This window comes from Alosa alosa, chromosome 23 (genome assembly GCF_017589495.1).
Source record: "Alosa alosa isolate M-15738 ecotype Scorff River chromosome 23, AALO_Geno_1.1, whole genome shotgun sequence".
NCBI classification, from domain to species: Eukaryota; Metazoa; Chordata; class Actinopteri; order Clupeiformes; family Clupeidae; genus Alosa; species Alosa alosa.
In genome coordinates this window covers 26,622,039-26,634,150 of record NC_063211.1, presented here as the reverse complement: position 1 = coordinate 26,634,150, position 12,112 = coordinate 26,622,039, and the positions used below count along the sequence as shown (strand labels likewise).

General features: G+C 49.0%; 1 protein-coding gene across 1 annotated transcript in view; it reads right to left on the bottom strand.

The window, feature by feature from the left end:
• Nucleotides 1-8,642, bottom strand: part of pcdh17 (protocadherin 17) — a 70,758-nt gene extending 62,116 nt beyond the window's left edge. Inside the window, 3 exon segments of the mRNA XM_048234979.1 lie at nt 4,817-6,231; nt 6,234-7,620; nt 8,442-8,642. Of these exon segments, the coding sequence (XP_048090936.1) occupies nt 4,817-6,231; nt 6,234-7,299 (2,481 nt within the window). The 5' untranslated portion in view covers nt 7,300-7,620; nt 8,442-8,642.
• Between the last annotated feature and the right edge of the window lie 3,470 nt (nt 8,643-12,112).

The following is a 12,112-nucleotide window of genomic DNA, read 5'->3' as shown; positions in this document are numbered from 1 at the left end:
CAACAAGCTCTCCCAACTCCTCTCTGACCAGTGCTTATCTTGCTTAATGAGAGAGAAGGACTCCATGGGGAGGTCCTTCAACGTCTAATCGTGGACATCCTTCAGGGGTATGTGTGTGTACATGTGAGTGTGTGTGTACATGTGAGCGTATGTGTGTGTGTATGTGTGTGTGTGTCCATGTGTACATGTACATGTCCGCGCACGTGTGTGTGTATGTGTCCATGTGTGTGTATGCTTGCAAGGCCAGTGTGTGCCTGTGCATGTGTGTGTGTGTGTGTTTGCAGTGGGGGGGGGGGTGGGGTGGAAAGCCCACTCTCTCTGCTTCTGCTGACCTTTATAAATGATGCGTGTAAAGAGGAGAAACTCTCTCGCCCTACACACACACACACCATATCCTGCACACAGGCGTGCGTGCGCACACACACACACTCCACCACCCCCTCCAAACTCCCTCTGGTCTTGCCGCCCTCCTTGCCTTGTCAAATGAATTACAAGTCCCATGTGCCCTCCTTGACCTCTCCTAGTCAATTGACCTCTCCAGAACAACTTAATAAACAAAGGTTGTGTGTCTGAGTGTGCCTGTGTGTGTATGTGTGTGTGTGCATGTGCGTGTATACTGTGTGTGTCTATGCGTGAACATGTGTCTACTGATGTGTGTTGGTGCCCTTCAATGTGTATACGTGTGTGTCTGTGTGTGTGTGTGTGTGTGTGTGTGTGTGTGTGTGACTGCAGTGTGATCCTGAGCGTAAGGCACTGAAGCAGTGGCCTCACTGTGCAGGACTGGGAATGTGACCAGGCTCCCGCTGTTCCTGTGATCACCCTCCTAAAGCCAGCAGGGAAAAATATCTACACACCCACCCACACACACACACACACACACACACAATCCCTCTATGCTTCCCAAAATCCCGTCTCCTTTTTCCAATCCCTATCCTCTGTCTCTTCTTCTCAGAGCTTGACAGCCCTGAGCCACTGGTGAGGAAGAATGTCGCCACCTACAGGCCACTCTGGAACAGCCTCGCTCCCCCCTGCCTCACCCCGAGCTTTCCAAACCACCAGCCACTGGTGGATTATACAAAGAAACACTCCACTGCGATCCCAGACACAAGGGACCCAGTTTCAAGTAGTGTATCAAAGCGCAGAGACGTTCAAATCGTAATAAATAATACACTGCCACGGCAACTACGATGCAAAACAATTACACCCGATGCCGAGCGCGTTATGATAAATAATCAGACCAAAGCATGCAAGGCAAATATGATTTTATAATCCAGTCACTCCTTTAATTATGACACCGCTTTCAATGTGAGGCAGCATTATGCGCTAGGTGACACAGGGGACCAGGATCCTAAATGGCTTTTCAGGCAAAGAGAGAAAGACAACGGGTGGTGGCGGTTCTGCTGCGGATTGGGCTGGGGGTGTAGGGGGCCGGTTGGTGGTAGAATAAAGAATACCCGCTCTCCTTCTCTTGAGGAATGGAGGCTTGGATCACTCTTAACCCTGATTCAATGGCTAAGTAATATGGCCCCGGTGCCTTAAGCAGAATTAAGCATCATTAGGAACCATCCGTCTCCCTCCACCCAAAATGAAATTACGCTGCTTGTTGTGTTGGAGCCAGCCGTGAGGCTGTGAGGCCTCTTCTCTCTTCTTCCTTTTCACTCACATCTTCCATCCTGCCTTCCTTCTCTCTCTCTCTCTCTCTCTCTCTCTCTCTTTCCCCCTCTTTTTTCTTTTTTCCCCTCTTCTGTTTCGCGCTTCATCTCCCCTCTCCACACTTGGGCCAAGCTCCGGTCAAGCTCACCCAAATTACTGTATGCCTGTAGAGCACTGTCACGGAGGCAGCTTGCTGGTGGACATGCCACACACACACACACACACACATCTTCTCCTGCTGCCCGAAGCCCTGCTACCCCTCACTACTCTCTCTCTTTCCGTCTGCTCCTATTTGTTTATATCCCTTTATTTATTCATCAGCTGCTGGCAGCGGTGACAGATGTGGGGAGTTGGGGGCCCGCCCCGCCCCACGCACCCCCAGATCGATGGAGGCACGGAGGGTTGGGTGGAGGGAGGGCCGGGGGTTTTATCTTTGTTTCTTGACGTTTTTCCCATAACTGATTCAGATACCCACTAGCCTGGATATGGGTGTGTGTGTGTATGCGGAGAGAGAGAGAGAGGGAAGTGTGTGTGTATTTGTGTGTTTGTGAAAGGGATTGTGTGTGTGGGGTCTACAGAGGAAGGAGGCCGGTATTATATTCCTCTGTCAGAAACTAGATCCCCGCGTTCGGCTACTGGCTCTGGAGCGAGCGCCCGTAATACAATGCAGGACGAACTAGAGGGGACCCAGCGCTGGAAGATTTCTCTCTCTCTCTTGCCCTCCCCCTCCTCCTCCACTCCCTCTGTGTGTCTACCTCCGTCTTTGCTCTTGTTTGTTTTCTACTGCAGGAGTGAGAGGGCAACAGCAAAGGGCAAGGTAATGCTGAGGTCTTTTTCTCCTTCGTTTACTCTCGCTCTCTCCTCACTCACTCACTCCCTCCCTCTCTCTCTCTCTCTCTCTCCCTCCCTCCTGGTTTGTTTTCTGCAGAAGAAGCGTGGGGGCCATGGCGCTGAGCTTTGCTGAGGTAATTCATCAGTAATGGATCGGCCGCCAGTGGGGCTGAGCTCTTGCCAATTATTTTGTTCACTTATTAGGAGGGCTGGCCTCTAACGGCTCTGCCCCCAGAATGTGACCCACAGCTGGACACAATGGGACAGCCAGACACATACTTTGAAAACCACTCTCTCTCTCTCTCAGTCTTCCTCTCACACACACACTACACACACACACACTGAACTGTGCCCATGCACATAGACATAGAAGTACTAATGACACACACACAGTAGATACACACACACACACACACACACACACAATTGCACAGAGGACCAGAATATATAGAATGCAGACAATCACACACACACAAACTGAGCCATGCTCAAGCCCATAGACACAGAAGCTTGTAGCCTACAGACACACACACATACACACACACCCACACTGTCAAATACCCTGGAGAGCACTTGTCGACGAAAGCTGCCTGAAATGTGTCTAATATAATGGTGGCAAAGACAGCAGAACTACAAGCTCGGAACAAACTCTCAACACACACTTACACATTCAAAGGAAACACCCACTGGTAGGCCTACCGCAATTCTGTCCTTTCAATAAAAAAAGTGACTGCAAATAATAAGCCCTTTTGGCAGATGTGCTGTGAAAGAGGTAAATGCTAAGTTGGGAGGCTAGCTGGGCTCCAGCTGCTAGTGCACTCCGACTGCTTTAGAGCCTGTGCGCTCATTTGACATGACAGTCACCAAACGCTTTTCAACCACAGGCGCACCTCTCCTTCCCCAGCACACACACACACACACACACACACATACTCAGCGGCTTAGCCAAATCTTTCGGCACAAATAAGCATCAGCACTGGCGAAGGTGGGGGGAGAAAAAAAACACAAGAAACAAGACAAAAGGGGGGAGCTCTCTCTTTTCAGGGAAAAACAATCCCATCAGCTCTTGGGAATCGACTGGGCGACACACTATCCTGACTGCTTACATCCCAACATCCCGCGCTCCGCCTATTAATGATTCAGGAGAGATCATACGCGCAAAGGCCTCGGCCGACTCCCGAGGTATCAATTTATAGGGAGAGCCATGCGGAGGATCTAAAAATAAAATAAACAAATGTGATTTCATCCTGCATACAATCAGAGCTCCCCTTGGAGAGCAGCAGGAAGAGAGGGAGAAAAGAGGAGAAAAATGGATAGATAGAGAGAAAGAGACAGAGAGAGAGAGGGAGATGGAATGGGAGAGAGAAAGAATAGAGAGAGGCAGAAGAAGAAAGCAGAACTGAGGCAGATGAGAGAGAGAGAGAGAGAAACAGAGAGATGCTGAAGGGGGGACAGAGGCAGAGTGAGAGAAAGAGGGAGAAAGAAGGAGAGAGGGAGGATTTGTGCACCCCCCCCTGTGAGGCAACAGTGGCAGCAGCAGTAGACACCGGAAGCTCCTCATTGATCGAGGCTCTTTTCATTTGCTGTGAAATGGCTGTACACATTTTCTGAACGAGAGGCAAATCAGTGCATTCTGGCATTTATTAAATAACAAGCCCAACTCCACGGCTAAGCCAGCCCATGTATCATAACTGTCTGGCTGTGCCAGTGAGCACGACTACACAATGCCTCTCCGTAACAAAATTACACACCCTGCTAGATTTCCACCCAAATCCATTACCCTAAAACTACACAAGCCAATTGAAGGATTTCAATAAAGATGAATAGACGCATCACGGCGAAATGAAGAATGCATTATTCACTTGTTATTGTCATGTTATTTCTGCTTAAGAGTTGGACATTTCCAGCTTTGCCCCTACTGCACTGCACATATCGACCAGAACCTGGGACAGAGACTGACTGGACTAGGCCCCCGCGTCGCGTGTGCGCGTGCGTGTGTGTGAATGTGTTTATGCATCTGTGGGTGACTGTGTATGTTGGATCCACCACTGATGATTGTGCATTGTGAGTGTATCTGCATGTGTATGTGTTAGAGTGCTCAGACATTTTAGCAGCTGCAGGCATGAGTGAGTGAGTGAGTGTGTGTTAGGGGAGTGGGTGACCAGCAGAAACAGGTGATTGAGGAATGACAGGAGTTAAGGGGCAGTGGGGTGTGTGTGTGTGTGTGTGTGTGTGTGTTGCGCGCGTGTGTGCGTGCATGACCTGGAGCGAGCACAACCCATCACAAGCATGCGCGCGCGTGTGTGAGTTGTGCGCGTGGGGTGGTGCCTACCTGAATGATGGACATCCTGTTAGTGGGGGTTTCGGTGGTGCTGGTGACGGGCCCCGTGAAGCTGGTGTGGCAGCCGACGGGCCCTTGCGGCACGGGCAGGTTGTTGGCGGCCGGCTTGAGGTACATGACCTCGGAGCGCGGCGAGCTGAGGGGCAGGCGCGTCTGGTAATCGAAATACATGGGAGAGGTGGCGAGCGACGGGCTGCTCACCACGTTCATGACGTTCATGGCGTCGCGCTCCTCCACCTCACTCTGCACGAGCATGATGTCGTTCTTGTTGATCTTCTTCTTCTTGCTCTTGCCCAGCTGCGGGTGCGAGTACTCGGCGATGCGGCAGTTGTACGTGCGGATCTCCTTGTTCTCCCGCTTGCACTTGACCACGATGGTGACCATGGCGGCCAGCAGCATGATGGAGATGATGCTGAGCGTCACGATGAGCGGCAGCGACATGTCCCAGCCGTGCCGCTCGGCGTTGATGCGCGGCTCGCCCTCGGGGAGGGTGCCCGAGTAGGCCTTGATGATGAGCTTGGCGTTGTCGGCGAGCGACGGCTTGCCGTGGTCCGAAACGCGGATGACAAGCTCCACGACCGGCGCCACCTCCTCCCAGAGCGGGTGCGCGGTGCGGACCTCACCGGTGGTCGGGTCGATCTCGAACAGGTGCTCCTCGTTGCCCTCGGTGATCTCGTAGGTGAGTCGCCCGCTCTCGCCAGAGTCGTTGTCCACGGCGCGCACCGTCGTCACAATGTGCCCGATGCCCACGTTGCGCGGGACGTGGATCTCCGCCGTGTCATTCTGCAGCAGCGGCAGAACGATCACGGGCACGTTGTCGTTGACGTCCAGGATGTTGACGCGCACCGTGGCGTTGCTCTGCAAGTGGGGTGAGCCCGAGTCCTTCGCCAGCACCTTGAAGTCAAAGTACTTGGTCTGCTCGTAGTTAAAGGCCCGCAGGGCATAGATGGCACCTGTGGAGGCCGTGACCCCCACAAATGTCTGGATGGAGTCGCTGCTGACGTTAGAGGGCAGCAGTACGTAGGACACGGTTCCGTTCATGCCCAGGTCAGGGTCAATGGCCAGAACTGAGCCCATGTACTCACCAGGCACGTTGTTCTCAGAAATCTGCATGACATATACAGGCTTGGTGAAGTGCGGTGCATTGTCGTTCTCGTCCAGGATCTTAACGGTGAAGGACTTGGTGGAGTTGAGTGGCGGGTTGCCGTTGTCCTTGGCCAGGATGGTGATGTTGTACTCGTCCTGCAGCTCCCGGTCCAGCGGCTTGTCCGTCACCACGGTGAAGAAGTTGTCGTAGTTCTCCTCTAGCTTGAACGGCACGTTCCCCAGCACGCGGCACTGGAGCTGACCGTTCCGGCCTGAGTCTTTGTCTGTGACTCGCACCAGAGCGATGACCGTCCCTGGGGGGCCGCTTCGCTGATGGCCCCCTGTCGCACAGACACAAAGTTGATGGACGGCCAGTTGTCATTCCTGTCCGACACTTTAACAGTGACTTTACAATGGCCAGGAATGGGATTGGGCCCTTGGTCCTTTGCCTGGACATCAATCTCTATAATTGGGTTTTCCTCATAGTCGATTTTCCCCTGAATCTTTATGACACCTGTTTCAGGGTCTATAGAGAACAGTTCCCTGATCCGGTCTGGCGTGTAGCCACTAAATGAATAAACAATCTGCCCGTTACTGCCTTCATCGGGATCTGTGGCATTTAAATCTATCAATACTCTTCCCGTTGGGGTGTTCTCAGGAACCTCAACCACATAGGAGGGCTGCTCAAACACCGGGCTGTTATCATTAGAATCAATAACTTTTACATTAATCTGCATGGTACCAGATCGGGGATATTCCCCTCCGTCAATGGCTGTTAGGATCAGTGTGTGATGGCTACGTTCCTCCCGGTCTAACGGCCTCTGAATCACCAGCTCTGGGAATTTAGTTCCGTCTCCTCTTGATTTTACATCCAAAGAAAAGATGCTGTAATCATCTCGCGTGATCTGATAGGTTTTCAGCCCGTTCTCCCCGGAGTCCAGGTCATGCGCGGCGGTCAGGGGGAAGCGAGTGCCTGGAGCCGCATTCTCAGCGATCTCAAGATCAATCACGTCGTTGGGAAAGGAGGGGGAATTATCGTTTATGTCCTGTATTTCGATTTTAATCATGAATATTTCTGCGTCGTTGGCAAATACCTCCATGGAGAGCTGGCACTTGGGGTTTCGTTGGCACAACGTGTCCCTGTCAATCCTCTGCTTAGTCCTGAGCAGTCCGCTCGTGGGGTCCACGTCTACGAGATGCCGGGCAGAATTCTCCAACACCCTGAAGTTGGATTTCTGGCCCGTTACATTTATTTCAATGTTAGCATCTTTGGCGAGATTACCGATTATAGTGTTCTGTTTTTGCTCCTCGGGAACAGAATAGTTCAAGTTTTTCAGAGTTAGGGCTTGAGCCCATAAACAGAGGAAAAACAAAATAGAAAGATACATCCCTTCAGCGTGTGCGCCCTTGATACCGATGCGTTTTACGCTGCCGACCTGTTGATTTGCTCGGCAAACCGGCGATTTATCCACTCAGTTACGGGAAGGGGAGAGCACTTCATGACGAGAAAGGTATAAAGTCATTTTGTCCTTCATTCATTTAAATGTCCGCTTCTTTTCTCCCGTGATGATTTTTGTCGTGTCCTTTTCTCCACAACAAACAGTGCTGCTGAACACCTAATTTAAATTCTGCTGAGCGCCCAGACTCATCGGAGGCATCACCACAATCCGGTTTCCACCAAATGAAACAGCCGTACTGCGTCCCTCCGCCTGAAAAACAGAGAGAAGAAAACATTTGTTCTGAATAAATTGATCTGCAATTCATTTCAGATTCAAGCAAATGATCCAAATGCCGCGTTTCAGGCAGAGATGGAAAGGCAACACCTTTGCTCTGATATGCGCATTCTCACCTCTGCGACTTTACGAAATGCACAGCTAAAACGTAATTCTTCCTTCTTTCAAAGAGGATATAGACAGCATGTCAATAATGTAACCTTGAGAAGAACACAGACGCCTCAAAACAGATTTATGTGGGCTACTTGGTATTCTGGTGGCTTCTCCACATGTAGGTTAATTTATGCATCCACATTTCGCTATGAAGTGACTTCTCTATTCCACAAAAGCTACAGAAATCCAACACTTCTTTAGGTAATTCTAATGGTAACGTCAATGTAAATCCATTTTCCTCTAAAGCGTTCTTATATGCTTAACCAATGCAATCTCTTGAGCAAACCGTCTTGAGGCAACCCGATGAATACAAATGTGTTAAAATAAGCTTCTTTAACGCGCACACACGCATAATCCCTTCATTTAATGGAATCCAAACGCAACCCCAAACAGCAAAAAATGAGGGAGGAAAATGACAAGAAGAAAAGACAATAAAGACGAATGACACACTTCTACCGTCACTGTTCATCCCCGCGAGGCTCGGTGGCTTCCTTAAGCTGTTGCATCCATTCTGACACGGTCCCAATTTCAACAGAGCAAAACTGACTGCGGTGTTGGAACGCCAGCTACCCAACAGTCTCTGAACCACCACCACAGCTTTGCTGTGGAGTAGCCTACGTGTTGATTAAAAGACATAAACTTACCCTATGGTTGGCTACCCTGAAAAGAGAGACGGATACATGAAAATACAATTCATAATCCCCCTTGCGCCAGCCTGTTTCTGTCAAGGTGTTATAGAAGCCCAGGTTGATGCTCGCTACAGTACATGGAAGTCAAACTGATCCAGAAAAGTAGCTCTGCCTGTAATTTCAATGAGCCGCGTCCTCTCTCCTGTATACCCCTCTCTTATTAGAATGCAGGGACTTGCCTTCGCTCGGCTCCGTGGGCTATGCAGTGAGTCACGGCTTTCCCCTGAAGAATCTTTATGAGAGATGTGAATACCAAGACGGAAAAATTAGATCCACGAAGAAGGATATTGGCAATGTGATCAGTCCTCTCGCATGCTGCATTGACGCGACTCGAGACATCCCCGTGATAGCATTGTCCTTGTCTGTCAGTGCTGTATGTCCACACTTGCTTTGCGACAGAAGCGCAGTCAACCAGTCCGGTCCGTGGTGCGTCTTCAGAAGTCTTGTCAAAGCCGAGTGCGGGCTTCGCTTGTCACGTCAGCTGTTGACAACTGTGCGGTTAATTTTTTTACTCTCTCTGCACTGAGGCACACTCCCTCTTTCAACCCCTGCCACTGACTAACTCACTTTACCTCATAGTGCATTAAACATTGTTACTGATCCGCTGCCAACCAATGAGAGCAGAGGGGGAGTAGCGGCCTTCGAGTCGCCCACCAATCACTATCATCGTGGATGCTTTGGAGGAGGGATTTGAACATCAGTTTTGTGAGTACGTGATTTGTTCAGTTGGGTTTGACGCGTTGAGACGGAGGTTCAAATAAATCCCACATCTCGAGATGTGAAAGCGACGTTTGAAATGGTTCACTGTAAACGGCCAACGATATTTTCTGTCCGTTGGGTAATTTTCCGTTTTCCGTCAGTGAAGCATAGGACTAATAAACGGAATGTCTGATCGATGGCACCAAATCCACTGGGGTTTTACTTTGCTTACGTTTGAGTTTGGAGCATTTTCTTCTTTTACCTGGATAGGCTAACGGTGACTAAACCAACGATCATAGCCCAAGCCATATCTAAATATTATTTGAATAGAACTACTGCTAACAGACAAGGCAGGATAAACCGTATAGTAAAAGTCATAGGCTACACAAACTCAGCGACATGCCAGAACTGTTCAAAAGAAAACAAACTGACTTTTTTATACGAATCCAATTTTCAAATAGTCTTGACTTTATTGATTCGACTCAGATGCTGCTTATGAAGACCACGGACCTGTTCAATTAGGCTACCTGCATGGTAAACTTCATTATCCAGAAGTTTAGTTTAATCACTGAACGTCGCCGATCCAGTTTAAGTGCCGCGCGTTTTGGGGTCAGTGTGACACGCACTTTTTTCCGTGACTTTTTCTTAATATTGGCTGAAAGAATCACTTGGAAGCTCTTTTGAAAAAGTAAACATCAATGTGAGTGTTACGTCTAGATAGAAAATAAATTTCATTTGGCCACAGTATATCATTAAATGTATCCACAAGGACTGGGCACTGTTTTGTCAGTGAACATTTATCCAACGCACCTATTTCAGCTTTCTATCTCATCACTGTTATTATCGGACTTGTTACTCTTTCCATGGGTGAGTAGATTGCATTCACTGATCTATTTCTAAGCACACGCCGTGGACCGGTCGAGAGAACACAGCCACGCTCCATACCGTCAGTTCAATGACACACTAGCGCGGCATGGCCCCCTGGTGGCTACTTTTTTCCTTCTAATAATTCACCATATGTTGAAATGGCTATGTTTGAGGTGCCCTCCCCTCCACGAAAGTCTCTCTATCTTTATCTGCCCTCCCTCCATGAAAGTCTCTCTTTATCTGTCTCTTTGATTATTTTGGGAGGCACTGGGTGGTCACTCTCCAGCTTGATATTGGCTCCCTGTTAAACATCCCTCCATGGCCTGTCAATGTGTCGCCGCCCGACCTTGACCTTAGGCACAACCTTTTCCCCCTGATGCGTCGGCTTGAACATGGTGACAGGAGCTGTCATTCGCTTGTCGTTTCTCTCTCCTCCTGACACGCTTCAAGCATACGTCTCTGTCATGGAGACAAGAGCACTGAGCTGTTTGCCGATGAGCTCTGATGGAAAACAATTACTACTCTCCCATCACCCCCACTCCCATTCTCTCCTTCCTCTTTTCTTTGTTTTGCCTCCCATCCTGTCTTTTTTGCCCTATTTCATATATTTAAACTCAAGACTCAAGACCTATTATTTCCAGCCTGCCCATACACAAGAATACAGCAAGGCTGAAATAGCATTTCTCTGTGGCCCATGATGCAGACAAGTATAGACACATTTACATAAACTGTGATGTAGACATCACAGTGCTTTAGGCGACAACAGAACAGACAACATGACATAACATGAACATATTCAGAAGACTGAGGGTAACTTGGATATCAATGTGTGAAATGGCAGCGTAAGAGGTTATGGGGTAGTGGGTGTAGGTGCCCAATGCACAGTAACAGTCTGGGAGTGGAGGTTCATTTGTTTACAGACTCTTGGTGTGAGAGAGGTGTCGAGGAGCCTGACTTCCTGGGGGAAGAAGCTCCTGCAGTGTCTGGCCATATTGGTTCTACTGCTCCGAAACCTTTTACTAGACGGCAGAGGGGTGACAGGCCACATGAGGAGGTGGGTTGGATCTGCAACAATGCTGGTTACAGTGTTTGTTGTGCAGTTCTGTTCTGTAAGTGTTGGGACGGGGGCTCTGATGGTCTTTTCTGCGGTCGTCACGGCCCACTGGAGGACTTTCTTCAGCCTCCGCAGGAAGTAGAGACAGACGCTGCTAGGATTTTTCGGCACTACTGATGTAATAGCAGACGCTAGCATTGCCAAAGGTTTGGCAACTTCGGATTTTTATTCATTTAAAACATTTCATTCTTTCTCTCTGCTCAAACCCACTGTCTCTCAAGGTGTTAGCTCATTTCCCCAACAAACTCCAACACCACCAACATTTGCATACGTGTGTACCATCAGTCTGTTGCTGTTTGAGTTTAACATATCCAAAACATCATTCTTTTTCATTACTGTCTGGGAAGTGTAGAATTAGAAGTTTGTTTTCTGAACATTCTAAAGACTGCAACCAACTGTTTGTTTGTTGCACTGCCTGGGCAGTCTGCAAGTAGGCCTACCTTTAGCCATACATATGTTAGTGTGTTTATTTGTGCTTTTTTTTGTCCATTGCTGATGGCTCTTGAAAGAAAATTGAAAACCTTGACCAAACCTTTTTTTGTTGTGTGGTGTGTGTGTCCATCAGTCACTCTACCTGTATGTCAACACCCTGGCTGGGCCCGGAACCTATTTAAGCTGTATGGGCCTGGATGAAATGTTACCAGCACCATGTGGTGTGAGCCTCACCATTAACTGCTTTCTCCATTAGGCCAATTAAATGGCCCTAAGAAACGTGGCTGACGGGAATCACATTTGGAAGGATGGAAGTGAATAGCTACATTAAAACACAATTTCGTAAATTAAATTTCAATTTAATGGCGACAGTCTTTCTCCAGGTAATGAGAACGGGAGCCTGGGCACCTTAGAGAGACCATTTAAAACTCTCTCTTTTCTCTCCTTGCATTCTTGCTCTCTTCCTCATTTCTTTTGAACAAGGATTTTTGTACCAAATGATTTTCCCCTATTC